This window comes from Falco cherrug, chromosome 12 (genome assembly GCF_023634085.1).
Source record: "Falco cherrug isolate bFalChe1 chromosome 12, bFalChe1.pri, whole genome shotgun sequence".
Classification (NCBI taxonomy): Eukaryota; Metazoa; Chordata; class Aves; order Falconiformes; family Falconidae; genus Falco; species Falco cherrug.
This window is the reverse complement of record NC_073708.1, coordinates 4867967-4893173: the sequence shown is the minus strand read 5'-3', so window position 1 is coordinate 4893173 and position 25207 is coordinate 4867967. Positions and strand designations below refer to the sequence as shown.

Genomic DNA, 25207 nt, shown 5'->3' with positions numbered 1-25207 from the left:
CGCAGCAGACTCAGAATCAGGTAAACATTACATTACATTCTTCTCTCTGCCTTTAACTGGTGCAGCTCTTTTAACAGAACATACAGCAGTTACACAGTAAACTGAAAGAGGTTTAAACACTTCTGCAATTTGTCTTATATGCTCTTGGTCAAAAGAATTTCGTAGTATGCAGGAGTTGGTGCGTATATGTCACCGAATGGCTTAGGCTGAAAGTTCCCTAGGAAGAACATGGTAGTGTTTGTTTTTTAAGGTGCTGCAGGTAAGTACCATGAGTTAGGTTGAAGTAGTGCCCTAGGAGAAGCATAAGAGCATCTGCACTTTTTGTTTTGTTTCTAAGGCACTGCAGTTGAGCAGCATGGTAAGTTCTTTGTATGGTCTGAGGATATTATGATGTCTACTTCCCACTCTCTCGCTAGAGAAGGAGCCTGTTGCATCTTCTGGGTAGATCTCCCTAGAGTGCTTTTGTGAGGCAAGGAGTGCCTGAGGACAGGCAGGGTAAACTGCCTGAGGTCAGTGAGGAGGGAACTGAGTTCCTGTGTTCCAAACCTCTCCCAATTACTTAGGGAAAAGAAAATAATCTCTCAGACAATCTGGGAGTTCATTTTTGGGCTTGAGACATGATGTGGGTAATTACAGGAGAAGTTGTGTAATTTCTTCTTACTTTTTTGTGTTAGGTGAAATCCCAGACAGAGATGAGGAAGACTCCGGTGTCTGAAGCCAGGAAAACACCTGTAACTCAGACTCCAAGTCAGGCCAGCAGTTCTCAGTTCATCCCCATTCATCACCCAGGAGCCTTCCCTCCCCTTCCTAGCCGGCCAGGTAATTTACATCATTCTTTTGAAGTGTGGTTTACTCTTCACTGCAAAGAAAATCTTGTAATAGTGGTTGTTACAGCCTCTGAAGGTGGGAGCTGTTTTAATGAACATGCATTCTCACATTGAGAGTCTTACTAAGTAGTAAAGAACGGGCATAGCAGAACTGAAATGAGATAAATAAGATTCCTTACGCTTTAGAATCGAGGTCTGTCGTAAAATCTGCCGCCTTCCTTCTTGTTTAGTGGGTGTGAGATCAAGGAGCTTCATGGTAGGCTGTTTCTGTAGTTAGTCAAAACATGACAAAGTCTCCTGCTAGCTGAGGAGGAAGCGTTCTCTGTGTCTGGGACTCCATTACAGAAGATCAATCACACTGCTTGCTTCTTTTAAAGCTCAGTTTCTTTTGTAGTGGTGCTCATGTTTCAGGCTGTAACTTGTGTGGTCTTACTTGCTGTAGTTGCCACATTGCGTGTTCCCATTTTGTTGTAGAGTGTTCCTGTCATACCTTGCTGTTCATGTTTGCTCACGAAATAGCTGGAAGCTGTATCTTCCCTGCAGCTGCTACATGTAGTTGCTGGATATAAGACAGAGGGACATCTTCCCTGCTCCAAAGTCAGCGTAAAATCTGGCCCGTGAGACACAGAATTAAAGCTTGCCTTCCAAACTTGTTTTCGTTGTGAACTACAGGAAAGGAACTGATCTTGTGGAAATGAGGATTTGTTTGCTTACCATCTGTCTCTGTCTAAATTAATCCAGAGACTGGTGATCCTCTGGGAAGAGGCAGTAGACTTATCGACTGCTTCTGTTCATTGCTCCAGAAGTTTAGTCACTGAAAATGTGTGTGTTTGAGGGGAAGGGAACTTTGGGAGTAAAGCATCAAAAAACCCAGAACAGTGAAGGAAAAAAGTAGAAGGGAAGAGAAAGTGGGGAGACTGACGTCTGGGGTGGGGGGTGGAAACATGTGACTCTCCCAGATACTGCCCTTGACTGACTGTTACCAGTGCCTGGAATATTGCAAGAGAACCTGAGAAAAAACTCTGGATCCCCCTGTGATCACAGCATGTGTGTGCAAGGGTGAGAGAGGACATTTGGAGTGCATGTATGCAAACTGGTGTTCCGGGTCCTCGCGGCCTAAATGAGCTAAATGAGCAAAATAGGAGGAGAAAGGAAAAACCAAACCACCAAATATTTTCTGGAGGGGAGCTATCTGCTCTGTCAAATTGTGCTTAAAGGTGCATTTTTATCTTTTCCAGGGTTTCCACCTCCAACCTATGTTGTTCCCCCTCCTGTGGCTTTCTCCATGAGCACAGGATACACCTTCCCAGGTGGTGTTTCTGTCCCAGGAACCTTCCTCCAGCCCACAGCTCATTCACCTGCAGGAAACCAGGTGCAAGGTGGGAAACAGTCCCACATTCCTTACAGCCAGCAACGGCCCTCTGGACCAGGGCCAATGACACAGGGACCTCAGCAAACACCACCTCCTTCCCAGCAACCCCTCTCATCTTTACCAGCTCAGGCAACAGCACAGTCCGCAAGCCAGTTACAGGTCCAAGCTCTGGCCCAGCAACAGCAGCAACAGTCCCCTACAAAAGCTGTGCAGGGCCTGGGGAAGAGCCCACCACACCACTCTGGATTCCAGCAGGTAAACTAGACTAATGCAATATGCTAAGCTTTGTTTAAAAATAAATGGCAACGTTCAAGACCTAACGTTCCTGGATTATACCTTTTCAAAACTGCCATTAAAGACCGTAAGTGTGGAATTTCGATCTGTGAACTTCTGGGCAAATTTTAGAAAAGAGCTGAAGTTTGGTGGGCGTGAACATACGGTTCTATAGCGGAGAGGAAGGCATCTACTGGAATGGGAAGGTGGTCACTCTTTTCTGTGTGTTTCTGTTTATAGACAAGGTATTGAAGGTGGTATTTCTGTCTCAGGCTTTTCTGGTTTCTTTGTGTGAGTAATGAGGACTGAATCTGAATCTTCACCCACACTCTCCAGTGAGCTAACTGGGTTGCAGTGTCAGTTCTGTCACAGATCTTAGTTTTATGCTCACGTTGTGCTAGAGATAATCTCCCTTCTGGCATGTCTGGACTTGATGCTGAGACCCTCCTGATGTTCTGGGCAGCAAAATGCTGGCTCCGTACCTTAGTAAAGGTGTTTATAAGGTACTGGGTTAGAGTAAGGATTATACTTGGCCGTTGGGGTAAAGTGTGACTAAGGAGTATTAGATGTCTATTGAGACTGTGAATTTTGGCGAATAGATCAGTAGTTAAATCAGTAGTAAATCAGAATGTTTGTGGAATATCTGTCACAAGCGAGCCAGACCAACAGTTTGAATGGAGTTAGGTGTTCAGTTAACGTGAATTGTTCCTGCTTGCTGGTGAAATCGTGTGTCTCTGCCTCAGTATCCGCAGACAGACTCATCGAAGCAGCTCTGGAACCCACCTCAAGTTCAAGGCTCACTGGGGAAGATCATGCCCGTTAAGCAGTCCTATTACCTGCAGGCCCAGGACCCTCTCAAATTATTTGAGCAGTCATTGCAGCCTCCTGTGATGCAACAGCAACCTCTGGAGAAAAAAATGAAGCCCTTCCCAATGGAGCCATATAACCAGAACCCCTCAGAAGTCAAGGTGCCAGAATATTACTGGGACTCTTCCTATGGCCTGGCTGACAACAGGGTGATGGCACAGCAGTCTAACATGGACCGCAGGGGAAAGCGGCAAGGAGTCTTCCGCCCAGAGCAGGATGCTGTCTCCAGGATGACCTTTGAGGTAAAGATCCATGCTATGAGTGGTGAAAACCAATGAGACTCTGATACTCCTGACAACTCTAGGAGTTTCCCTGTTTCAGGAATGCCCTGTAGCCCCAAGTATGTCTATGTGAGCTTGTTTAGTAGGGAGCTGGGTATCAGTAAATGGGATTCCAGCAGACAGCGATGAGTTCTCCATTTTAGTTGGCTGTATGTGAGATCCGGCTGTTGAAGATTTGGTTTCAAGTAGGTGTAAGTCTTGTTCAGTGTAGTTGTGACATTGATATTTGCACTGTGTCTGCCAGGCCAAGAAACATGGCAGCTGATAGTTTTGGGGAACATTCTTGTCTGGCAACTGATGAATACCATTAAAGCCATCCAAATAATTGCAGTTGAATTAGTACCCTTTAGATGAATTCTTAACACTTGTGTAGTATCTTGAGTGCACTGAATGGCTGAGGCTGTAGTAGTCAGATTGAGAAGGGTAGGAGCAGTCTTGTTTTGGATTTTTTTGTTGTTGTTGTTTTTCCTGTAAATCCCACCACACAGTGAGGGAGCTGAACGAATTCCTTAGCTGTTGGTTGAATTAACGGAATACTTTGCTTCTGTTCATGCAGTTGTGCTTTGTGTTGCCGTTTATAAAACCTGCAATATTTGTTATTTATTAACAGTCCAGGAGTTGTCTGTGAGTGCTTTTGGTGATGTTTATAAGGAAACTTAAACAGAGGCCTCTTTAAACTTTTGGTCAGGTGTGCCTCTGTAAATGTGCTCAGTATTTTCAGGTCAGCTGAGATCCCTTGGCTTATCCTTCAGAGAGAAAAGCCAGACAATATACAGGAGCCTGATTCTACCCTGATACCAGGTTGTGGTTTTTAGATGGAGACAGGGTCCAAGCCTTGTTCTCATCACTAAAAGGGAACCCTTACCTGGCCGCCAGCACAGTGCAGTATGGACAGTAGCTGTGCTCGTGATGCTTGTGTTCTAAGCATCCCTCACAGAAATCAAGAAGTTGAGTTTGACCAGCACTTTGCAGGGTTTTTTGGCCCATTGGTCTGGTCGGCTGTACGTTGGTGTAGCAGCCGTTAGCAGTGGAAATAAGTCTTGTGGGATTTAAATTCCACAAATAGAGGAGGGAAGAAGATGCAAACATCATTTTACTTGAAACCTAAATTACTCACAGGTCAGCTGTAGAAGAATAATTGTAAGATTTCATGTTCTCTGTCCTTGAATGTGAAAAGAGGTTTGATATTTGGCATGGATGCAATAGGAAGCACATGCTCCACTAATAAAAACTATCTGCCCATCATTTTGATGGTGCAGCTCTGCCCCCAGCATGCTTTAGGTAGGCCATGTGGCTAGTTATGTTTTCTGCTCAGCATTTTCTGTGTACTTCAGCACACTTCTGCTGCACCACTTTTCTCACCTTGTGCCTCTGCATGCCGCCTTCTGCATTTCTCTTGCTATTTGCTCTTGTCCTGCTGTGGCTTAGCCCCTCCTCGCTGTCTCTTGCTGTTCTCCTTTCTGCCTTCTCTTGTCTCACTGTACTCATTTCTGTCACTAGGACCCCAAGAGCTCCCCTCTGCTTCCTCCGGACCTGTTAAAGAGTCTGGCTGCCTTGGAGGAGGAGGAAGAGCTGATTTTCTCTAATCCTCCTGATCTTTACCCAGCTCTGCTGGGGCCTCTCGCCTCTCTTCCTGGACGAAGCCTCTTTGTATGTATTTGATGTAATACTGCTGCTTCTCACTCTTAACTGGCATCTCTTTCTTCTGTGAAATTACAAGAAATGTGGAAATCCTCTCTCCCCCCCATCCCTGCTGTCCATTTCCCTGCCTCACCCTTGAGCTAGTCTTCATAAAAGAGCTCAGACCAGCTGAAGGCCCATGGTACAGCTCTTGGGCTGAATCCAGGCCTGCTAATTTGTTCAGAAATCAGAATAACAGTGGGGATTTTTGTAAGTACAGTCCACAAGAGAGATGTTGGTGCATCATTTAATGCACTTGCTCTTCTGCAGTTGTATGGGCTTAGTAATTAAGGGCAAGGGGGAGCACAGATTCAGCTGTGGGAAGTCTTCAGAAAAACTGTGGCTTATTATAGTCTGCATTATATTTAATTCACAAAAATGTCTGAAAAGCAGAGGGAATCTGCTCTACTAAATGCAGAAGAGATTGTAAAAGAGCAGGATGGCTTTGGAAGAAAATTGCAAGCAACTGGCTAAGTAATCAGTAACTCCTGTGGAGTTACAGACGACTCCTCCCCCATTTATGAATTAAAACCTTCCTAGTTCACTAGCTTGGAGGGTCCTAGAGCTGCTGAATTTGTGAATTGCCTCTGAAAATGCAGTATGCCTTTCTAGTATGGCTACAAGCACGTTCGTTACATACTAGTAATTCAGATTAGTATAAGTAACAGAGTCATTTGTTACTCTGCGCAAAATCTTTGATTAATTCTATTCCTCAGTTATTTGACACACCATCCCAAGGAGCCAGTAGCAAAACAGACATCCATTTCTGTCTCATTAGATACCTTTGCTAAGAAACTAATAGCTGCTTTTTCAGCAGCTTCCTTTGAAGCTGCTACTGCTGCTGTCTGCCGATAAATGGAAGGAAATTCTTCTCTGTGCAAGCTGTGTGGATATGCAGAGTGTGAATTTTGTCTGCCTTTTAGAACGTGCTTTCAAAGTAATGAGTTGTCACTTTGAAAATCTAACAAGCGAGAAACTGCTTGCCAGGAAAATGAGGCTATTTGTCTTTGGCTTACAGGATAAAAGCAAAGATATTCCAGATACCGAGACCATGTTAAAGAGAGAGACATGCTAGTTCAGGTTTTGGTTGTTTGAACAATAAATTTTAAAACATCTGACATGCTGATCTGGTATGAGTGCAGGAGAGCTTTTATTTGGAACAAGACTACAGCTTTCATTTTGGATCACACACAGTTTTACTTATGGCTTCACCAATTCTATGGTGTTCGTTGTCCACCAGCTGAGCTTTGTAATTTTTCTTTGATTTCTGTATCGATGAGAACTGATCCTATTTCTTCCCTAAATAGGGTTGTTTTAGATAAACTGTTTTTTCACTGCTTAATCATTGTAAGAACCAAAAAGAAAGCTGAGAAATATTATGCTGGAAATAACAACTGCATGAGAGAGGGAGATGTAGATGATGGGAAAGGTCATGGTCTGTAATATCTTAACAGGGGAGTTTTGGAATCTGCGTTCTAAACACTGGAGGTGGATTTTTTCCTTCCTCTCTACAGTCATTGGTGAAAATGAGAACATGCTGAATGAAACTTAGACTGTTTAACTCAAAAATCACAGCGCTTGGCTGCTCTTTCTGTTTTAAGAATGTCTATGAAGCAGGGATGCTCTCAAGCTGAAAAATAGTCTGTCGGTAGCAACATACAAGAGTCTAATTGTGTTTGAGGAAGTCCTTTGGTCACCAGGAAGGATCCTGTCTCATTTGAACGAGGTTTTACACACCCATAGGGGTTTTTTGGCAGGAATCTCTCCTCTAGATGTATTGGACAGCGTATTGCAATTGGAAAAGCTGTTCTGCAGTGGGGTTTGCCTGAGACTCTCAGCTGTCGTGATTGTTGATTAGGAGATATTAAGCACAGTTAGTAGGGAAACTACTGATTTTCTGCATGTTAGTTTGCTCTCCCTGTCCTCCAGGGTGCTAGAGCTAAAATATAAGGAGGGTTTTAAATACGACCAAAACCACCTTGGCAGTTTCTGATAGTATGTTTTCCTCCTGCTCATTACACTGAATACTAACTGCTCTTTTTCTCTTTTTGGTTTCTGAAGAAGTCCCTGCTGGAAAAACCATCAGAACTGATGTCTCAGTCATCGTCTTTCCTGTCCCTCAGTGGCTTTTCTCTTAATCAGGTAAGCGAGGACCAGAGTCTGCAGCCCTCTGCTGCAGAGCTTGCCATTAAACTAGCTAACATGGCAGAAATCTGGGGATATCCTTTAGTTCAAACCAATGGAAAACCTGGAAGAAAACCATATGGATGCCTAATTTCAGTCTGTATCAGCAAGATTATCTTTACCTTTATCAGCTGTCTTTCCAAATTCATCCTAGCTATAGTTCTGCAGACATACTATTGAATCTTGCAGAGTTCGTGGGACCCCCTGTTGTTAGTGGAATTGTGAAGTTGACTGAAAAGGTGCATCTCAAAGTGTGATGGTGTGTAGGGTCTTATTTCCTGAGCGATGGATTCCCTGTTCTCTTCCAGAGGACTGAGCTGGTTCTTGATAAAATTTTTGTGAAAGCTTTGCAGTCCAGCCAGGAGAAATCTGTCATGATTCAGAATGTGATGGACTTCATGTTAAATAAAATGGTCAAAGAAGAGGGGGCTGGGGAGTGAAAAAGGAGTTAGGAAAATATATTGATCTATAACTGTTTCCTTTGTACAGTGTCAGTATTTGAAATAAATCCAATACCTAAACATTTACACTTAACGTTTTGGCAGGAAAGATATCCAAATAACAGCATGTTCAACGAGGTATATGGGAAAAACATGAATACCAGCACAAAAACAGAAGTCACCCCTTCAGTTGCCCATCAGGAGACTTCACTATATTCTCTCTTTGAAGGGACTCCGTGGTCTCCATCCCTTCCAGCCAGCTCAGGTAATCCTGGTATGGTTTTTCTTATATCTAGTGATTTAAGAGGATTTGAGTTAATTCTGAACCTACTGCAAGTTAAATGTAACTGGAAATTAAAAAAAATACCTGCTTGACAAGGTGTCTGAAGGTTTCTGTTTTTCTTTATATATCCTCAGAAGTATGAGGGGATTCTGTAATTAATACAGCATAAGAACCTGGTTTTTAATTGAAGTGGTTGAGCAGGATTAAAGTTGTAGGAGGTATTAAATCCTGAAATCTCTTTAACTTAGATTCCTGACAAGCATTTGTGAGTAGGGCTGAAACTCAAAGATCCATATAATTTGTGTTGCCTGTTTGGAAAGAGCTGGAAGAACTGGATTTCATAATGTAGATCTTTGAAAGAGAAAGAAACTGTATGACCGAAGAGTGTGGAAGAAAATATGACAGTGGGGTTTTTGTTTTAGTTTGGTTTTTTACTGTTAAGCAGCCTACAAAGCAAACCAGCTTTTTCCTTGGTAATTATCTTAAAGGTGTAAAATGTAACTATTAGATCATGACTTTATTTTCATTAAAAATCCAGAAGAGTGTGAAGGGAGGAATTAAATTAGTTGAATCTAAGAAATGAGTGGATTTTAAATAACATCTGCACTGGATGAGATTTTTGGTTGCACTGAGACTTTTGCAACCAACCAGGAATAACTGTTGTGGGTGAAATGGAAGGAGCTGCAAAGTGCTTTTATTCTAGCAGGATTTACGGCTCACATGGTTTCAGCTTTCTCTCCCTTCAGCTCTTCATTCAAGACCACATAGTTTCCTGCCACCCTGCTATGGTGTCTTGTCTTCAGTCATCATTCTGTCCTGACTGCAGATAGGCTTCTTCATGCTTGTTCTTCTCTTCTGCTCAGTATTGGCATCTGGTCTGAATTGCTTAAGACTCATAGAAGTGTAAAACATTCACAGACTTGGGAGTTGGAACTGTAAACTTAAAAACTCCTCAAGGTCTAATGTCATTTTTTTTAGTGGTTTGTCAAGCTTGGAGACAGATTATTGGGGGTTTTTATTTTTGAGAAAAGTTCTTCAAGAAACCTTGGGAAAGCTCACTTTGGTTAGCCAGCTGTCTCGGTCTCCTGGTTTTTGGTTTTTCTGGTAAGCACACGTATACATTAAGCACAGTCCTTCTGTTCTTGTATATGCACAAACATTTTCACTCGGAACTTAGGAATTTGCATTACGCTTGTGTAATGGAGGGAATAAACACTGACCTTCAGCACTGGAGAAAACTGGGTAATGGCAGAATTTGCAGCAGCACTAAGAAATTCAAAATCAGGAGGCTCCTGCTGTTTCTGTTGACCTTTTTCCTCTTGCCTTGTAATCACTAGATCATTCGACACCAGCCAGCCAGTCTCCTCACTCCTCCAACCCCAGCAGCTTGCCAAGCTCCCCTCCAACCCATAACCACAATTCTGTTCCCTTCTCCAACTTTGGACCTATTGGGACTCCAGACAACAGAGACAGGAGAGTCGCAGACCGCTGGAAAACAGATAAGCCAGGCAAGTGCTGGGTTTCAGGCTCGCATGAAGCCAGCTGGTGGCGGTTGTTTGGCGGTGGTTTTGCTACCTTCCTTTGAACTTGTCTTTCTCCCGTTTTAGCAATGGGAGGGTTTGGTCTGGACTATCTCCCAGCAACATCGTCATCTTCGGAGAGCAGCTGGCACCAGTCCAGTGCTCCCAGTGGCACCTGGGCAGCCCAAGGCCCTCCTGCTATGGAGGACTCCTCAGCTGTGCTTATGGAGAGCCTGAAGGTATGTTTGACTGAAACTGTGCTCAGGAAGGGGCGTTTGTCTGTGGGGCCAGAAAGTCCATTGATGGGCATTAGAGCTCAGAAACTGAAGGGGTTTCCTGCAGATTCAAATGTGGGAGGTGTGACCAGTGCTGGAAGATGTCACAGTTCTCCAGTTCTTGCTGGTTTAGAATATTTTGTGAAACAAGACCAGGCTGGCGGAAGTGGAAGAAATGATAACATTTGCTTTGACTAGTCTAAAATTAGTAATCGTTAATGTGGGATGAATTTTTATGGTAATGAGGATTCTGGAGGAAGATAAGCTTCTTCCAGGGAGCCTCTTTTTAGAAGGCCTTCTTTGAAGTCTGGATAGCTTTCATGGTAAGCCAGGTATGAATGATAAGAGAAGAGGAAGAATACAGAAAACTGCTTTTTCATCTGAAAGAGCAGGGCTCTCTAACGCAAGGAGGTGCTAGTGTTGGCTGTTTGTTTTTAGTCCATCTGGTCCAGTTCCATGATGCACCCTGGACCCTCAGCCCTGGAGCAGCTGTTAATGCAGCAGAAGCAGAAGCAGCAACGTGGACAAGGTGCCATGAACCCGCCGCATTGAGACAGAGGTGGCAACCCTTGCAAACGAAGGCTCCATAAACCATGGCATGTTGGGTTTGCAGGACTGGCCCACACAGTCCTGTGCAGGTGGCAGCCCTCTCTTCTGTTCCTTGCTGTCAGGAGGGCGTAAGTGCTCCACCGACCCACTGAGTGTGCACAAAACGTCTGCAGTGCAAGAAAACATCATCAGGAACTCTCCATCCCTGGGCTCTCTGGAGGGAGAGAGGAACTGCTGTTTGTCTCACTCAGTGACCCGATATCACCGCCTCTCACCTTCTCCATCGTGCATGTCCCCAGCCACATGGGAAGTAAAAGCTGAGAATGAAGGGCAGATGGGAGAAGCCAATGAGAACTTCTCAATCCTTTTCCTCTCTTTGGGGAGATAAAATAGGAATCCATTAATGATTGCTTTGCTGACTGAGAATGTAGTTGAAATTACTCCTAAACATCTTTATTACTATCTCAGTAGTAAGATCACACTGAATTCTTCCGTACACAAGACGTGCTTCGTAGTCAGTGTGTAGCAATGAAAGCCCCAGCTGCTGCTCCAGTCAGAGGTGGTGGGTGGCGAGGTGGGGCTCTATCTCCTGGGGTAACGAAGGACTTTCATGAAGGAGAGTCTGGCACTTGACACCACTTCACCTTTCACCCAAAGGCTTTGGCAAGCCCGTGGGTGGGTTAGAGACTCCAGCATGAAATGCCGCCCTCTCAGTAGGTGTTTGAGCTATAAATGGTGACGTGGGGCATTGCAGCACTCTGCTGGACAAGCAAGTTAACTGCTATGGGGTTTTAAATTAATGTTTGATTCCTGTACATTTTACTGTAGCATAGTGGCTAGCCCCACAAAGGGCAGGCTAGTCTGTGCATTCACAGCCTGACTCATTTTAATAGGTAGGTAGAAAGCTTTCAATGGTTTTTGGGTTTTATTTTTATTTTTTCTTTCTCTCTCCATCCTCCCATCTTTGCTGGATGCTAGTAGTTTCATTACCAACGTGCGACATCTCGCAGAAAATAATCAGGGGTCCAGCAGGGCTGGGTAAAGCCGACAGTCAGCCTGGACAGTGTGGAGTGTTTGCAGCCCCACAGGCACACATCAGCTCTGCAGAAACCCGTCCCTCCGCGCTCCCCGCCCCCAGCTGCAGCCCCAAACTTTCAGTTGCGGAATGAAATTCAAGGCACCCGTGGACACACATGTGTAACACACGGAAGAAAGCATAGTGCTGTTCATATGTGAAAAGGTGCAGAAGGGAAAAGGAAAACGTTTTATTTGCTATTTATTAGAGGGAAGGAAGACTGGAAGCTTCGTTAAAGAGAAGGACAGCGTTTTTGTTAGGTTTCCCAGGGAAGTTACGGAAACAATCTCAATGTCCGTTTGCTGTGTTTAGCAGTAGGGGTTTGTGTGACGATTCAGGATCTCTGAGCTGGAAGTCAGCTGCAGAGCAAAGCACATGCAGGAGCCGAAGTGACACTGGAGTCTGAGCAGCCCCAAAGAATACAAAAAGGGAAGACGGAGGAGACACGATACCCCTCCGGGGGTATGAGCAGCTCCCCCACGATCTCCACCTTAGCAGCATCACTGTTCTTTGTTGCATTTCGAAGCTGTATTTCCTTTAAAAAAGTCCAAAAAGTGAAATTCCCACTCAGTGGTAATACAAACCAAACCCCTCTGTACTTCCCTCCAGCCCTCCCGGTTTGTGTATCGAGCTGTGCACCCAGGCAGCTGCGACATTCCAGTGTTTGAACCTTCAGTCACTGACTCTTGCACCCTAGACGAGCTAACCAGGTTCACCATCTCACTCCCGGCAGTGCCAGGGTCCCAGCTGCACGTTCCACTTGTGCATGAGCATCTGGCCTCGGGAATGCATCCGACTTGGCTGGGATTCCCGTCCTGCCCTCCGGTGCCTGGGGGAGCAAGGGAAGGGGCCCCCAACAGAAACTGGTTTGTGTCGTAGGCTTTTTTTGTGTTTTTTGTCTGTCTGTGCAAGAACTGCAGCTGCTGAAATCAGCTTTGCCTTTAATTAAACCATGTTCTCTCCATCCAGGTCTGTGTGTAGTGTTTATTTCCCGTGTAACTTGGCTACAGGCTTTTAAAAATGCGTGATTTTTCTGGAGAAGTTAGAAGGTTTGAAGTTGAATTTTTATTTTTTTTATTATTATTATTATTTGGGTCTGTCTAAAAGAGAACTAAATAAATCGCAGAGATTCTGTCATGGGCTCAGTGCAGATAATTGGATCGTGATTTTGTGCTGTCTGTGTGCAGTGTGTTTTACATGCCAAACCAAAAATCTGGGGCGGGAGTAGCTTGCAAAGCTGCTCTTCAGTTGCAGACTGAACCCAGTAGAGCACACGTGGTGGGAGCTGGATGACACAGATCCTTCTGCTGTTTGACCCGCCTGCAAATTGGAGTGTTGCTCGTTTGCAGCCAGGTTTTAAACAGCATATTTTCAAATGTGTCAAAGAAGACCACGGAGATGCTCCGGTTTTGGAATGACAGGCGTTCATTGTATCCAGGCTAGTTTTCAGAATAAGTTCCTTTTAAAAAATAAAAACGGTATTTAGGTTATTGGGACAGTGGGGTTGTGCAGAACTCGCGTGATGGGATCCGAAGTGGGGAAACTGCTGCTCTTGGCACCTTGGAAGCAAAACGCTCCCAGTGCTGTAGGTGGCTGGCTGTGGCTACAGGTTGCGTGGCGTGAGGATGCAGCAGGGCAGGTAATTGTAAAATGCCAGAAGGACCAGCTGTCAGTGGCCAGGGGTACGGTGAAAGCAGTGCCAAGGGCGGAGAGGGGCAAACCTGTTGGGTAAGGAAGAGGGCAGCAAAGTTGTGTGGGCTTTTATAAAGGGGACAACTTCGCTGCTGCGTGACCTGCTGAGATTCCAGGCAGTGCCTTTCTGAGTTGCTGTTCTGGCTGCTGAGAAAAAGCTTTGAGATCCAGCTCCCAATGGGGCAAAGAATGTATATATTTGTATTGCCGAGGGGTTTAAAAGTCACCGGGATTTTGAAGTGAATTATTAACTGGAGCAGGGTGAGGCTGCATGGTATCTCTTAAGCTCTTGGGGTTGGCAGTAGTGTTTTAAGGAAGCAAATGCTGTTCAGCCTTTCCTGTTCTATAGCTTCTGGGCAGGGCTGTGAATTCAAGTGGCGCTGCCACCCCATGGGTTTTCCCAGCTGCTGGCAGGTGTGTTTAAAAGCTTTGTCAAGGGTAGGGCAGGTGGGACGAAGCAAGTCTCTAGACAAACATGGGTTTTATGGGTTTTAGGATTGAATATTCCAAACAGGAAGACAGTTAGCAAGTTCTTAATAAGTACATGTTTTAGAGAACAATGCAAAAGGTAAAAAAACCCTGAACACTGAAGCTTTTAATACAAGTAGCAATAATATTTAAAGTTCATTTTCAGATGCGGTGATGAATATGGAAATTTCTTAATCGTAGCAGTTGAATTCTTAATTTCTTTCCACATCCACAACTTTAAGCGGCACTGAAATCACATCTCCAGGTCTTTAGCGTTAGACTTTTGAACGAAGGCGGATGGGAAGATGCCTATTTTCCCATTGCACTGGCCTTCTAACCAGTCTTCGTTCACTGGAAGATAGAATAGACACAATTTTTGTCACCCTAGGGATACACAGGAGCATAATAACAGTCATGTGCTGCAGACAGAAGATCACCGTTCTAAGGTTTTCTGCTGATGAAGCTTTTAGCCCAGTGGAGAGAGGAACGTGGAAGAAAGGGGCTGAGGAGGAACGAGGTAGAGATCAAAGTTGTAAGGTAAGAAAGAATGCACTGCCAAATGAGGGTGGGAAAAGTAGATCAAACTAGAGACTGAGGGGCATAGAAACTGCCTTGAATAGAAGACAAATGGAAACAAAGTGAGTGTGAAGAGCAAGGAAATGATCTGAGACCTTGGGTGTCCTCTTCAAGATGCCAACTAAAATGTATTTTCATCTGCTATTCCATGTTCCTATCAAGAAAAAAAAAAAAAACAACCAACCAAAAGTCTCTGCTACCCTGGATTGAGTAAAGCTTAGAAGCTCTGAAAACTTGCTGTGGGGGAACTAAATGAGGTGAGAAACAACTTTTTAATGGTAATTACTTAGCTGAGCTGTGAAGTGGAGAGTAGGATTTGGGGGTCGGGGGTCGGGGGGTGTCATCCATGTTGTGTGGAGCAAAACTTCCCCGCACAGCGGTGGAGAGGGGACTGCGATGGCTGTTGTACTGCTGCTGCAGTGTGCGAGCCAGCACAAATTAGTGATAGAGCTTCATACAGCCAGGTATTGTAGGTTTTTTGCCTTTAAAACTGTTCCTTGATGCCTTGATTTCACTCAGAGGCTCAGCTGAGGAGGGAAGCGGATGCCCCGTTGCAAGGTCTGTGTGCAGCTCTTCGCCTGATGCGGGCTCACCGGCAGCTTCTGCTGAAGCACAGTAACTTTGTCCTCCCCTCCTGCGCAGGCTTGAAAGGATCCAGCTCTAAACCATGTACTGGATCTTGCTGACATTTAGTCTGTTTTCAAGCCTCCGATCTCATAGAAGCACTTACAACTTAATATTGAAGAGGACTGAGCTGATGGAAGGTGGTACCCTTCCCTTAAAGAGAAAACCAGCCGGGTAAAGGTGCCAGGTGAGAGCAGTAATAGTCTCCAACAAACTGATCAGTAAGCTTAAACACAGCTCGAGTGAAACTCTCCCGTCTTGAAAGCGTTTGGGGAAGGGGATGGCAGAAACAGGGGCGTGATGAAAATACGTTGGAAGAAGCGTGTGTGCCGCTGCCACTGGGGTGGGAGGCGGGCGGCAGAGCCGGAGGAGCTGTGCTGCTGCAGCACGAGGCAGTTGCTGTGGAGGGAGGCCCTTGAAGCAATCCTGCAGGCTGGGGGTCCCGCGGGGCTCGCGGCTCCACAGAACGGGCTGCTGAGCCGAAAAGCCTGTCCTTCCTCAGGAGCACGCAGAGCAGAGGCTTGGGTGGCAAACTGCGGCTTGCAGGAGAGGCTTGGTGTCGGTGAAGGCTGCCTGAGCCAGGCTGTTGCTCTGCAGGTCCCCAGCATGAAAGGGTCTGCTTCAGGGGACGGGAGGGGGCAGGGGAAGGGCTCGAAGTCCCTAGTGAAGCCTGTGGGCTCCACTGAAGGAAGCGCCTCCAGCATCTGACCAAATCCCTGAGAGTTTTTGGCCTCACCAGCAGAGCTCAGAGGGCTGGAGCCCCTCTCCTATGGGGACAGGCTGGAAGAGTTGGGGCTGCTCAGCCTGGAGAACAGAAGGCTCCGAGGAGACCTTTTAGCAGCCTGCCGGTGCCCGAAGGGGCCAACAGGAAATCTGGAGAGGGTGGTAGGACGAGGGCAATGGTTTTAAACAGAGTAGATTTAGATGAGCTATTAGGAAGAAATTCTTTACTGTGAAGGTGGTGAGACAGTGGAGCAGGTTGCCCAGAGAAGCCACGGATGCCCCACATGGGTTGGACGGGGCTTGGAGCAACCTGGTCTAGTGACAGATGTCCCTGCCCACAGCAGGGAGGTTGGAACTAGATGATCCTTGAGGTCCCTCCCAACCCAAACTGTTCTTTGATGATACTGTGATGGGAACCCTGAGCTCCCCCTGACCTGAGCAGCAGCTGCTGCAGGCACTTGGCATCTCAGGGTCAGACCCCCACTCTCCCCAGAGCTGGGAGGTCCCTCCCCTGCTGCAGAAGCAGCACCATTACCTTTGGATAAAACAAGTATCACGTCTCCTGCCTGGAACTCCAGGTCTTCAGGTTGGGTGGCTTCGTAATTGTACTGCGCTACCACTTGGGTTGGTCCAGTCTCCTCCGGCGTTGCCTCCTGCGGCGACTCCTCTGGTTTGCTGTCTGGTATGAACCCCTCTCCCTAGGGCAGGAGATCCGTTGGTAAGGACACCTTTCGGCTGCTTTTTCTTTGTATCAGGGTAAGGGGGACAAGCTAGCTGTCACCGACCTCCGTGATATCGCACCAGACTGTCAGACAGTTGTCCTTGCTCTGGCTCCAAGCTGCTTCCAGGTTCTCCGCGCTCAGAATCACGAGTGCCTGGCTCTCCGCAGGCCTGTACCTGGGGGTGTGGGGTGAGGGGGGAGCCCCAAGAACGTGCTCTGGCTCCCTGCGGTGAGCACTGCCTCACCTCAGCTGGGTGTGCTCAGGCTGGAGCTCCAGTTTCTCACAAACCATGGCCAGGAGCTCTGTGTAGGAAGCACCTGGCTTGACCTGCAGGGCAACCGTGTATTTATAATGCACCTTGAGGACATGGGGGCTGGAGATGGCCGCTTCGGCCTCCTGCGGACGATAAAAGTGGATGTCAGAGCTGACGTGGCTTGGTGAGGGCAGGGAGAGGGACTGGGATGTGGAAACTGCAGTTGTCTGAGCCAGATCTGAGCTTCAGGGCATCAGCTGGCTGCTGGCCAGGGAGGTATCTCTGCTAGCCCATGCTGCCCTTGGGGCAGGCCGGCAGTTGTGCCACCCCAGCTATGGTCGGGTGTGCGGCTCCTTGGCTTTTTAGGGAGCGCAGTAACAGATTAGGCACGTGGCAACCAAACTGTGGCTTTTGGGTGACCAAATTTGAGGTCTGTCCACCCTCCAACCTCCTTTTTGGGAGGAGAACTCCCAAAAAGCAGCCCTGGCCACCTGGTTGGGTCCTGATGACCTGCTGGCCCCTAACCCTGTTGTTATGTTTTGGGGAAGCTCCTGACTGATGAAATCCTGAACCATTTCCAGGGCTGCAGCGCCTGCCAGGCATGCCACAGACCTTTCAGCGTGCAATAAATGCAACTTGGTGACGCCAACGGGACCTCTGGGCCTGCGTTTGTAAGATGTTACCTTTGCTGCATCTCTTGGCTGTGTGGCAGTAGCAGGAGCAGAGTCTGTGGGAGGAAGAAAGAGGTGGCTCAGCAAGTGGGACAGGGTAAACATTGCTGCTAAAGACGCGTTCGGATCTCCTGCAGCCTCTCTCCCATCATTATCTGTGGACACCAGCCAACCCTGGAGCCAGCAGTGGTCCCTCGAATTGATGCAGTATCAGCTGTGGTGCAGCTTATCTGTAAGATTTAGATACAACCACCGAGCAGAGGTCTGGGCTCTGCACCTTCCCTCTTAAGAGGGATGGGAGCTTTAGGGGTGGGGTGTCTTTCCTGGGTGGATTTAATATAGAAATAAATGTCAGCTGCTGGTTTTAGTGTCTTTGCTCTTCTGATCTCCCTAGGTCCACACCAAAAGCCGGAGGCAATCCCTGTCCTTCACCGGGGTCATAAAGCCAAATTCAGACCTCCAGGTAGGGTGGTTCACGCAGGTGTGTTGAAGTCCCCTCACAAGGGTCTGCCCTGCGTTTGGTCAGTACTTTGACACGACTGTGCTCGTTGTGGGTTGAATGTGGTCCCACTGCTCTATCTGTGATGGCTTTTGATGCCATGAAGATGCTCTTTGAGGTTGTTGGGTCCCTGAGCTCTTTGCCCTGCACTGCTGTGAGCCACAGCCATCTTCTGTATCACCTTGACCACTGGACAGCCTATAAGGCTACTCCGCTTGGGACGCGAGCCCTGCCCCATGGTTAGCAGTCTTTTGGGCCACCTTTCCCCACCACCAACTGGCTCAGGCCCACCTCAGACCAAGGGCCTTGGCAGTTGGTTGGCTCCTGTTCCTATTTTTCTTGGCTGGTTGACCATCGATAGCCAGAATGAACGGCAGCAGGTGAACCTCTGTGTGGCACGCTCTGCGCAGTGGGGTTTTCTACCCCAAATGGGGTTCTCCTACAGCAACGTGGAGCTCACGTCTCAGCTGCAGGCTCCTACCTCTGAGCGCCATGGGATGTTTTCTAGAGAGGTCAACTGACGGTGCTTTCTCCCAGCTCTTCAGCTCAGCTCGCGTTCCTGTGACCCGCGTGCCCCTCAGCTTTAAACAGCAATTTTGGACCGCGCATCTGAGCACTTGTGTGGCAGCGTGGATGCAGGTGGCAGAGCCTTGTTTCAGCTTTCCAGTATCCTGAACCAGCTGTGCTGGGAGCAAGGTGGTGGCCCTGGTGCTCGCATCCCTGCCCCAGGCCTGCGATGTGGGGCGCCGGGTAGCACCGGCCAGGAATCCCCTTCCCAGGGCAACCACAGCCCCTTCAAACCCAGCCCAGCTCGCAGCAGCACCCGAGCCATGGCAGTACCCTGCTCTCGGGGAAGCCTGTAAGGAGCCTTCTACTCCAGGGCTTGGACAAGCTGGGTCACTTGCCTTGATCCTGTCCCCGGGGCCTTTTTGCCATTAGTCTCTGTGCTAATTGAGAGCACGGCGCGACTTGCTTTCCTCAGGGACCTACGTGCTCTATTTCACTCCGTCCTCAGCACTGCACCTGCCATCTCCGCCTCCTGCTTTAATGGCTCCCCGTCCTTGACCGCAGATAGGTCCGAGAATGAGATGGAGACGAGCTGTAGGCCTGGTCTCAAAGCGCGAGGACGCAGTGCCGAGGAAGCCATCCCAAACCTGCTGCCAGGGGGGTCACCCCTAAGCCCCCCCCGGTCCCTTCAGCGCCCTGCCACTGACCTGGTGCTGGCCGCCGCGGCTTCTCTGGAGCGGTGGAGCTGGGTGACTCTGGGACCTCGGCTTCCAGAGGGATTTCCTCCTGTGCCAGATGGGAAGAAGGTAGTGCTGCCAATCCCACCCTTCCTCAGGGAGCTGGGGTGCTGCTGCCTTGGGGTGCTCCCCACCCCCCCGCTATTTTCCCAAGGTTTGTTTTGCTACCCCTTACCTCCCCAGCATTGCCAGCCACCACCCTGGCGGCCATCAACACACCAGGTTTTGCAGTTCTCTGAGCTCACGTTAAGGTGACCATGAGCCAGAAGAACCATCCCCAGCATTACGAGGGGGAGGGAGTTGCAAGTATGGGTCCTGCTGGAAGGTCCAGAATAGGTGGTGGGTGAAGGTGTGGGGTTCTGCCCTCCCTGGGACCAGCGTCTCCTCCTGGGCGGCCTCACCTGGATATGCAGCTTGTTCTGGAGCTCCACTGGCTCGAGGTAGTTGCAGGGAACGATCCCTTTCTGTGGGGGAATTAAAGCCCGGTGGTGACTGCTTGGCGAGGAGGCAGCGCGCTGCTGGGCTTGTCCTTGCCCTGCACCTGGGGGAGCCCGAGGCCCCAAGGTGGGGTGCTGCAGGTTGGGTGGCTTTCACTGAACCCTGTGGCCTAAGCCAGGGCGGGCTTATAATCAGAATAATCAGAAACTCATTTAGCTGTCAGCACGACCTTGCCATGCAAGTCCTCTGCAGAGCCTCACGGTGTCTGCCCCATCGTTCGCCCCCTCCTGCCACGCGCACCCCAGTACCTTTCCGTTGAACATCACCGTAGCCCAGTTGTCCTTCTCTTTCTTCAGGACAAAGACGATGTTTCCCGGCAGGACCTGCAGCTCCTCGGTGGTCTCGGGGATGAACTCGTACAGGACACGGTGGGGCTGCCCTTTGAGGGCCCTGGGTGCGGGAGCAGGCGGCTCAGGAAGGCGGGCGATGTTGGCTTACTTTGTAGGGGGAGCCCAGAGCTCTGCCTCCTTGTTGCTGTGATCCATTCCCTGTCCCCCCTGAGTCTCGGGTGCCGGCTGGATGCTCAGCTGCGGTGGTGCAGGAGGGGGCTGCACCTGGCTGCCTGGCTTAGCAGCACCATCCATACTTCATCCAACTTACCTGAGGATTTCGGGGGTCTTGGGTCTGGGTGGAGGACCAGAGGCCTGCCAGCAAGAAGACAAAAAGAAAACTGTTGTTAATCTGGAGGGGTTTGGTTGCTTTGCAGAAGTGTCCTGCAGCTTCTACCACACCTGCCGTCATGCCTGCACGGTTCCTCCCTCCCCGTGCTGGTGTCAGGCTGGGTGATTTGAACCTAAGGGGGGGTCTTGCTGCTTTGCAGCTGGCTGCGGCAGGTTTTCAGCTCTGCCACCCTGCCCCATAAAGGAGCTGTCTCTAGAGCTGCGGGGAATGTCACTGGCTCTGCTCCTTTCAAGGAGCAGTTCCCAAATTCTTCCACCTGCAGTTGGTTTTCAGACGCACAATCCTGTTTTGGCTCGTGGCTTCGGTTTCAGCTCACAGAGGGCTGACATCAGGGATCAGAGATCAGCTGGGTGCAGCTAAGTTGTCCTTCCCCGTACCTTTCCATTACCGTGCTTGTCAAATCCCCTGCTACCGTCTTAGTGCTTTACAGTCTCTCTTGCCTAAGTAATTTAAGGTCTCTGGAGGCTTTTATCAACGCTCCGAAGAAGCTGCTTGAAACAGGCCTGACTCCTGTGGCGAGGTGTCAGCGCTTGGCTGCATCGAGAAGAGCGTATTTTATCTGGTGTAACGGTGCTGTAGGCTGCAGTGGCTGTGCTGCACCTCATCCTCTCAAAAAGCCCCTATAAAAACTCCCAGGCAGCGTTAGAGATGGGAAGGTGCTGCCGCATCATCAGGAAAATGGCACGGGAAATGCAAAGGGCTTTGGGAGCTGGGGGGGTGATGAAGAGTGAAAGCAGAACTGCTCGTTTCTCCACTCAAGCTTGGAGAGATGAACCCTCGAGAATGTGACAGAGGCTGTGAGACAGCTCCCTGCCACCAGTCACCCGCAGCCCTTGCGGGGGTGGGGGATGTGCCATCAGGCCACCGCTTCCCTTCTGGGGGAACCCGCGTGACCTCAGCCACAGATGTAGCTGGGTTTGGGCTGCGCTTTCTGATGACAGAGCGAGCAGCTGAGATGTGGGGGCAGCATCTGCCGCCTCCCCACGGCAGTAGCAGAAAGCTCACGGTGGTGATGCTGCTGTTCGGTACCCACTGTAGGCCAGAGCCCTGGGCAAGCTGCGGGATGGTACCCATCCCCACATCCTCCTGAGCTGTCACCAAGGATGCTGCTCACTGGTGGTGCCTTACCTGTGGTTGGAGTGGAGCAAATCCTGAAAAATTGTCCTTGTCCACCACAGAGGCTACCACCTAGAGCCAAAGACAGACAGGTAGTGACAGGTGACTAGTAGATCCTTCTTAGGCCTCTGATGTCCCTTCTCCTCCTTTGCTGTTTGCCAAGCCAAGTTCCTCAGAAGGCTTCAGGTCCAAGAAGGGCTGTGGTGTCAGGCTAAGCATCTTTGACTGCAGGCTGAGTGCCGCTGGCACCAAAACTCCCCTCTCAGCTGTGGTAAGTTCTCAGCTCTTGGCCTCGCTGTTACCGTGGTTAGAGGCGTTATAACCCAGGTTCCCCTTTATGTTTTAATCACCCATGTTGAAGGGAGCCAAGGCGCCCAGCTCAAGCCCTTACCTCCTATAGGTGACTTTAGACATAATTTAGCCATTTCATAAACGTTTGTGTGCATGTTTCTGGGGTGCCCCTGGCACCCAAGGAGCTGGTTGGCTCTCAGTTGTCCAGTTCCCCAGTGCCTGCACAGCCAGTGGTCCCTTTTCCAGGGGGCACTGCATCCCGGGACCTGAGCCCAAGGGCGGTATCCCAGTGCCTGGATGTTGCACCCTCATGGGAAAAAAAACCTTTCTCACTTATCTGAGCTAAAAAGCTTCTTTCAAATGGAGCAGGGAAAGAACTGGAGGTTGGTTGTGGGTGATAGATGTTAAATAGCTTCTTTTGTGCCCCCTGCCCCCCCCCACCCCCCACCCCAAAAAAAAATATCTTGGCTCAAGTTGAAGCTCCAGTGGGACCTTATGGGACCTTAGTACCTTGCTGACTGACTGTCCCTCAGGTCTTGCTAAGGAGAGAAGCTGAAAATAGGCCGTGCTCTGCAGAAACGTGCTTTTAGGTCCTCTCTCCTTGCAGAGTCCCTGTTCCCCACCAGATCCCTCTGTGCCATCTCTCCCTCCATGCCCTGAGGCATGGACCAGCTCCTTATATCTCTGGATAGATGTCTCTCCCACTGGGCAGCAGGTAACAGCTCAGAGGGGTGGTGAGAAGGATTGTCAGCAGCAGTCCTCAGCCCGCAGGCTTGGCCCAAATAAATAAGATATTTCTTTTTTACCATAGCCTTTCCCAGGTAGTCCTTCTTCTCCAGCTGAGCCACTTGCTTTTCGTTTGGTCTAAACAGCTTCCCCACGGGAATGGCCACCAGCCCACAGAGCTTCTGCTTCTGTAGCACAGAGAGGTCATAGCTCTTCAGAGGTGAGAGCAGGGGCTGCTTCATGTCCCCTTCCTTCTCCCTCTGGGGTTAAGGTCTTGCTCCACGAAGTCCACCAGCACCACAACAGCCCAACCCCAGCCCTGGCACGGTCCTTTTAACCTGGTCTTCCCATCCCTGTCTCCCCAGTGACCCAGAGCTCATCTTACCAACTCGTGTCTCACCACAACATCCACGCCTGCTGCGTCTCTCTCCTGCTCTGCTAAAGCCATAGGTAAAAGGTGGGGGTTCCATCCCTGGGATTTTTCTCCCTCCTCCCTGTGGGGCTGCTGCAAGCGAGCACAGTGGCTGTGAGACCCGCTCCCCCCTTACCAGGATGGCTTCCATTGCCCTGTCGATCTTGTTGTGCTGGGGCTCGCTCTTCATGCTCATGGCCAGTGTCAGGTGCTCCTCAGCTTTCTTCCAGTCCTCCATCGTGGCGTACACCAGCGTGATGTTGTAGAGTATCTGCCAGAGGGATGAGAGCAAGGGACCGAGCTCTCGGAGCAGCCGGACCATTGCCAAGAGGGTAGTGGCGCTGCGCCAGCTTGCTTGCTTTTTTGTAAGGCGCAAGGAGAGGTTGGCTGTCTTCTCCTTAGCTGTCCTGAGCTGGTGAACAGACCGTTGGGATCAAAACTGCCAGTCTTTCTCACCTCACAGGCAAAGAGCCTGTACCGCAGCCCCAGGATCTTGTAGTCGATGAGCTGGTTGCCTCGCAGCTGGGCCAGCGCCTCTTTGAAATCCTCAATGGCCTTTTCATGGCTGGGGAGCAGAGGACAAGGGCGTCACCACCTCGTGGTGGCAATCTGCCTGCTTCTATGTCCTTACTTGGGTGAGTTTAGTTGTGTCTCTCATATCTCTTGCAGTGTTTTTAGACACCCCAGGGGGAGGAGAGATGCTCCAAGGCTGGTGTCAATCCCAAGACCGCTCTGCTGATGCACAGGAGCCTGTTCTGCCTTGAGAGGTGGTGGTTTGGCCCCTGGGGTACCAGCCTGCCTGGGGCCATCCTCAGCTGGAGGCTGGCAGCTCCACAAGCAGCCAAAATGAAACTTTAAACCCTTCCACTCACTTCTGCCTCCGGTAAAACACGGTCCCCCGCTGGAAATAAGCCACTGCCAGGTGCTTGTCGCAGCTGATGCTCTGGGTGAATGCCTGCACAGAGGTAGGAGTGGGGGAAAAAGGGGATAAAAAACTTTAAAAAACCTGAGGACATAGAGCAATTCTACCTGTTCTGCTTTAGCCAAGTGGCCTAAGCTGGGCTCTGTGGGCCGCGTTTCCTTGCAGTGCTGGGATCTGGGTGGTGCAACCTGTACCAGGCTCCTAATTTTTTTGAGCTGGAACCATCTGCCACTGCTCGCTTGGCAGCTTAGTGCCTCTGTGGTCGCCTCTCCGGGAGAGGGAGGGCGAGCAGCAAGCTGTGCGCCTCTGCTGCTGCTTCACCTCTGCTTCACGGGGGAAACGGGTTCAGCAGGACCAGCCCGGGGGCGATACGCTTCATCCCAGCTTTAAAAGGCCCTGAGTCCTTCCCTCAGATCATGGCCCTTAATTCCTCCCTTCCCCGTGGCGTCCATCGGGCTGGCAGGTCCGTGAGCAAACTCGCCGGTGCCTGCGAGCGGTAGTAGCGACCGTAAGGGCTGTACCTTACCTCCTCCGCCTCGACCAGCTTCCCCAGGACAAGGTGGATGCAGCCGATGTTAAAGCAGATTTTGGCAGGGGGGTTCTGGACGGCCATGAAGGCATCCAGGGCCGCCTGCCAGTCCTTGCCATCCGCCGCGCACACCCCTTCTTGCCACAGCTGGATCGTCTTCACCAGGGACATGGTGCGGCGGGAGTGGGACGGGGGGTTCCCGGCCTCGTCGTGGGTGTTGCCCCTCTCCTCGTCCTTCCTTGTGGTGCTGCTCAGCTTCTCGGTAGCTCCCTTCTGCTCGTACTTCTGCCTTCGCTGCTGCTCGTGTCGCAAACGGGGCAGGAAGTGTCCTCACGCCACGGGATGGGGAAGTGGCCAGGGGCCACCTCTGCCGCCACGGAGCGTCTGCTGCGCTGCCACAGGTCGCATGCAGCCACTACTCACCCCTTCGGGTTTTGCCTCTTTGGGTTTTTCAAGAAAAGCCGAGGATTTCGTCGGCTGGGGGGTTGGCCAGGTCACGCTGAGGCTTGCAAAGCCACAGGGGGAGCGGTGCTGCTGAGCCCCCCGTGCCCTCCCAGCGCGCTCCTTGGTGGAGGTCACTGCTGAATGGTTTCTGCAGGCACCTCCTGCCCGCCCAAGCAGGAGGGCAAAGCGCAGCCCAAGGCCCAGCCTGGGGGACCTTTTGGTCCTGCCCACCTCCCAGTGAGGAGCTCTGGTGCTGGGGGTGCGCGGAGATGCCCGAGTTTGGGGCTCTTGGGGGCAGCGGCCGTGCCGCGCTGAGCCCCCGGTGGTGGTAACTCACTCGGTCCAATGTCTTCTGGCCAGCGACCGCAGGGCTCCGACCTGCCGACTCAGAAGGTCTGGAGCTGGGTGCTCCACGCATGGTTTCCAAGTAGTTTTGGAAGTACTTTGCCTCTGTCGCACCTACCAGCGATGCGATGTGTATTTTGGGAGA

At 49.8% G+C, this 25207-nt stretch overlaps 2 protein-coding genes across 10 annotated transcripts in view; one reads left to right on the top strand and one right to left on the bottom strand.

Moving 5' to 3' along the window:
* The window catches only part of SMG7 (SMG7 nonsense mediated mRNA decay factor), a 53913-nt gene extending 41323 nt beyond the window's left edge, over positions 1–12590 (top strand). For 5 of the 8 annotated variants that reach the window (XM_055724194.1, XM_055724191.1, XM_055724193.1 and 2 more), the window contains 9 exons: positions 675–819; positions 2066–2454; positions 3216–3581; positions 5121–5270; positions 7362–7442; positions 8030–8189; positions 9545–9715; positions 9815–9966; positions 10441–12590. In XM_055724194.1, the coding sequence (XP_055580169.1) occupies positions 675–819; positions 2066–2454; positions 3216–3581; positions 5121–5270; positions 7362–7442; positions 8030–8189; positions 9545–9715; positions 9815–9966; positions 10441–10554 (1728 nt within the window). In that variant the 3' untranslated portion in view covers positions 10555–12590. The remainder of the gene's footprint in view (positions 1–674; positions 820–2065; positions 2455–3215; positions 3582–5120; positions 5271–7361; positions 7443–8029; positions 8190–9544; positions 9716–9814; positions 9967–10440) is intronic. The other 3 variants (XM_055724197.1, XM_055724198.1, XM_055724196.1) reach the window with 2 other exon arrangements.
* A 1245-nt stretch (positions 12591–13835) lies between these two features.
* NCF2 (neutrophil cytosolic factor 2) lies at positions 13836–24588 on the bottom strand. Of its 2 annotated transcripts, XM_005443323.4 has the most exons (15): positions 24271–24588; positions 23695–23777; positions 23279–23387; positions 22959–23093; positions 22491–22598; positions 21406–21465; positions 20197–20240; positions 19845–19986; positions 19500–19562; positions 19069–19147; positions 17368–17411; positions 16676–16827; positions 16495–16606; positions 16245–16407; positions 13836–14137 (listed from the first exon to the last, which is right to left on the bottom strand). In XM_005443323.4, the coding sequence occupies exons 1-15, from the start codon at positions 24442–24444 to the stop codon at positions 14040–14042; spliced, it is 1566 nt and encodes a 521-aa protein (XP_005443380.2). In that variant the 5' UTR covers positions 24445–24588; the 3' UTR covers positions 13836–14039. The 2 variants fall into 2 exon arrangements, with proteins under 2 accessions (XP_005443380.2, XP_014138755.2); XM_014283280.3 differs by lacking the exon at positions 22491–22598.
* Positions 24589–25207: the final 619 nt, after the last annotated feature.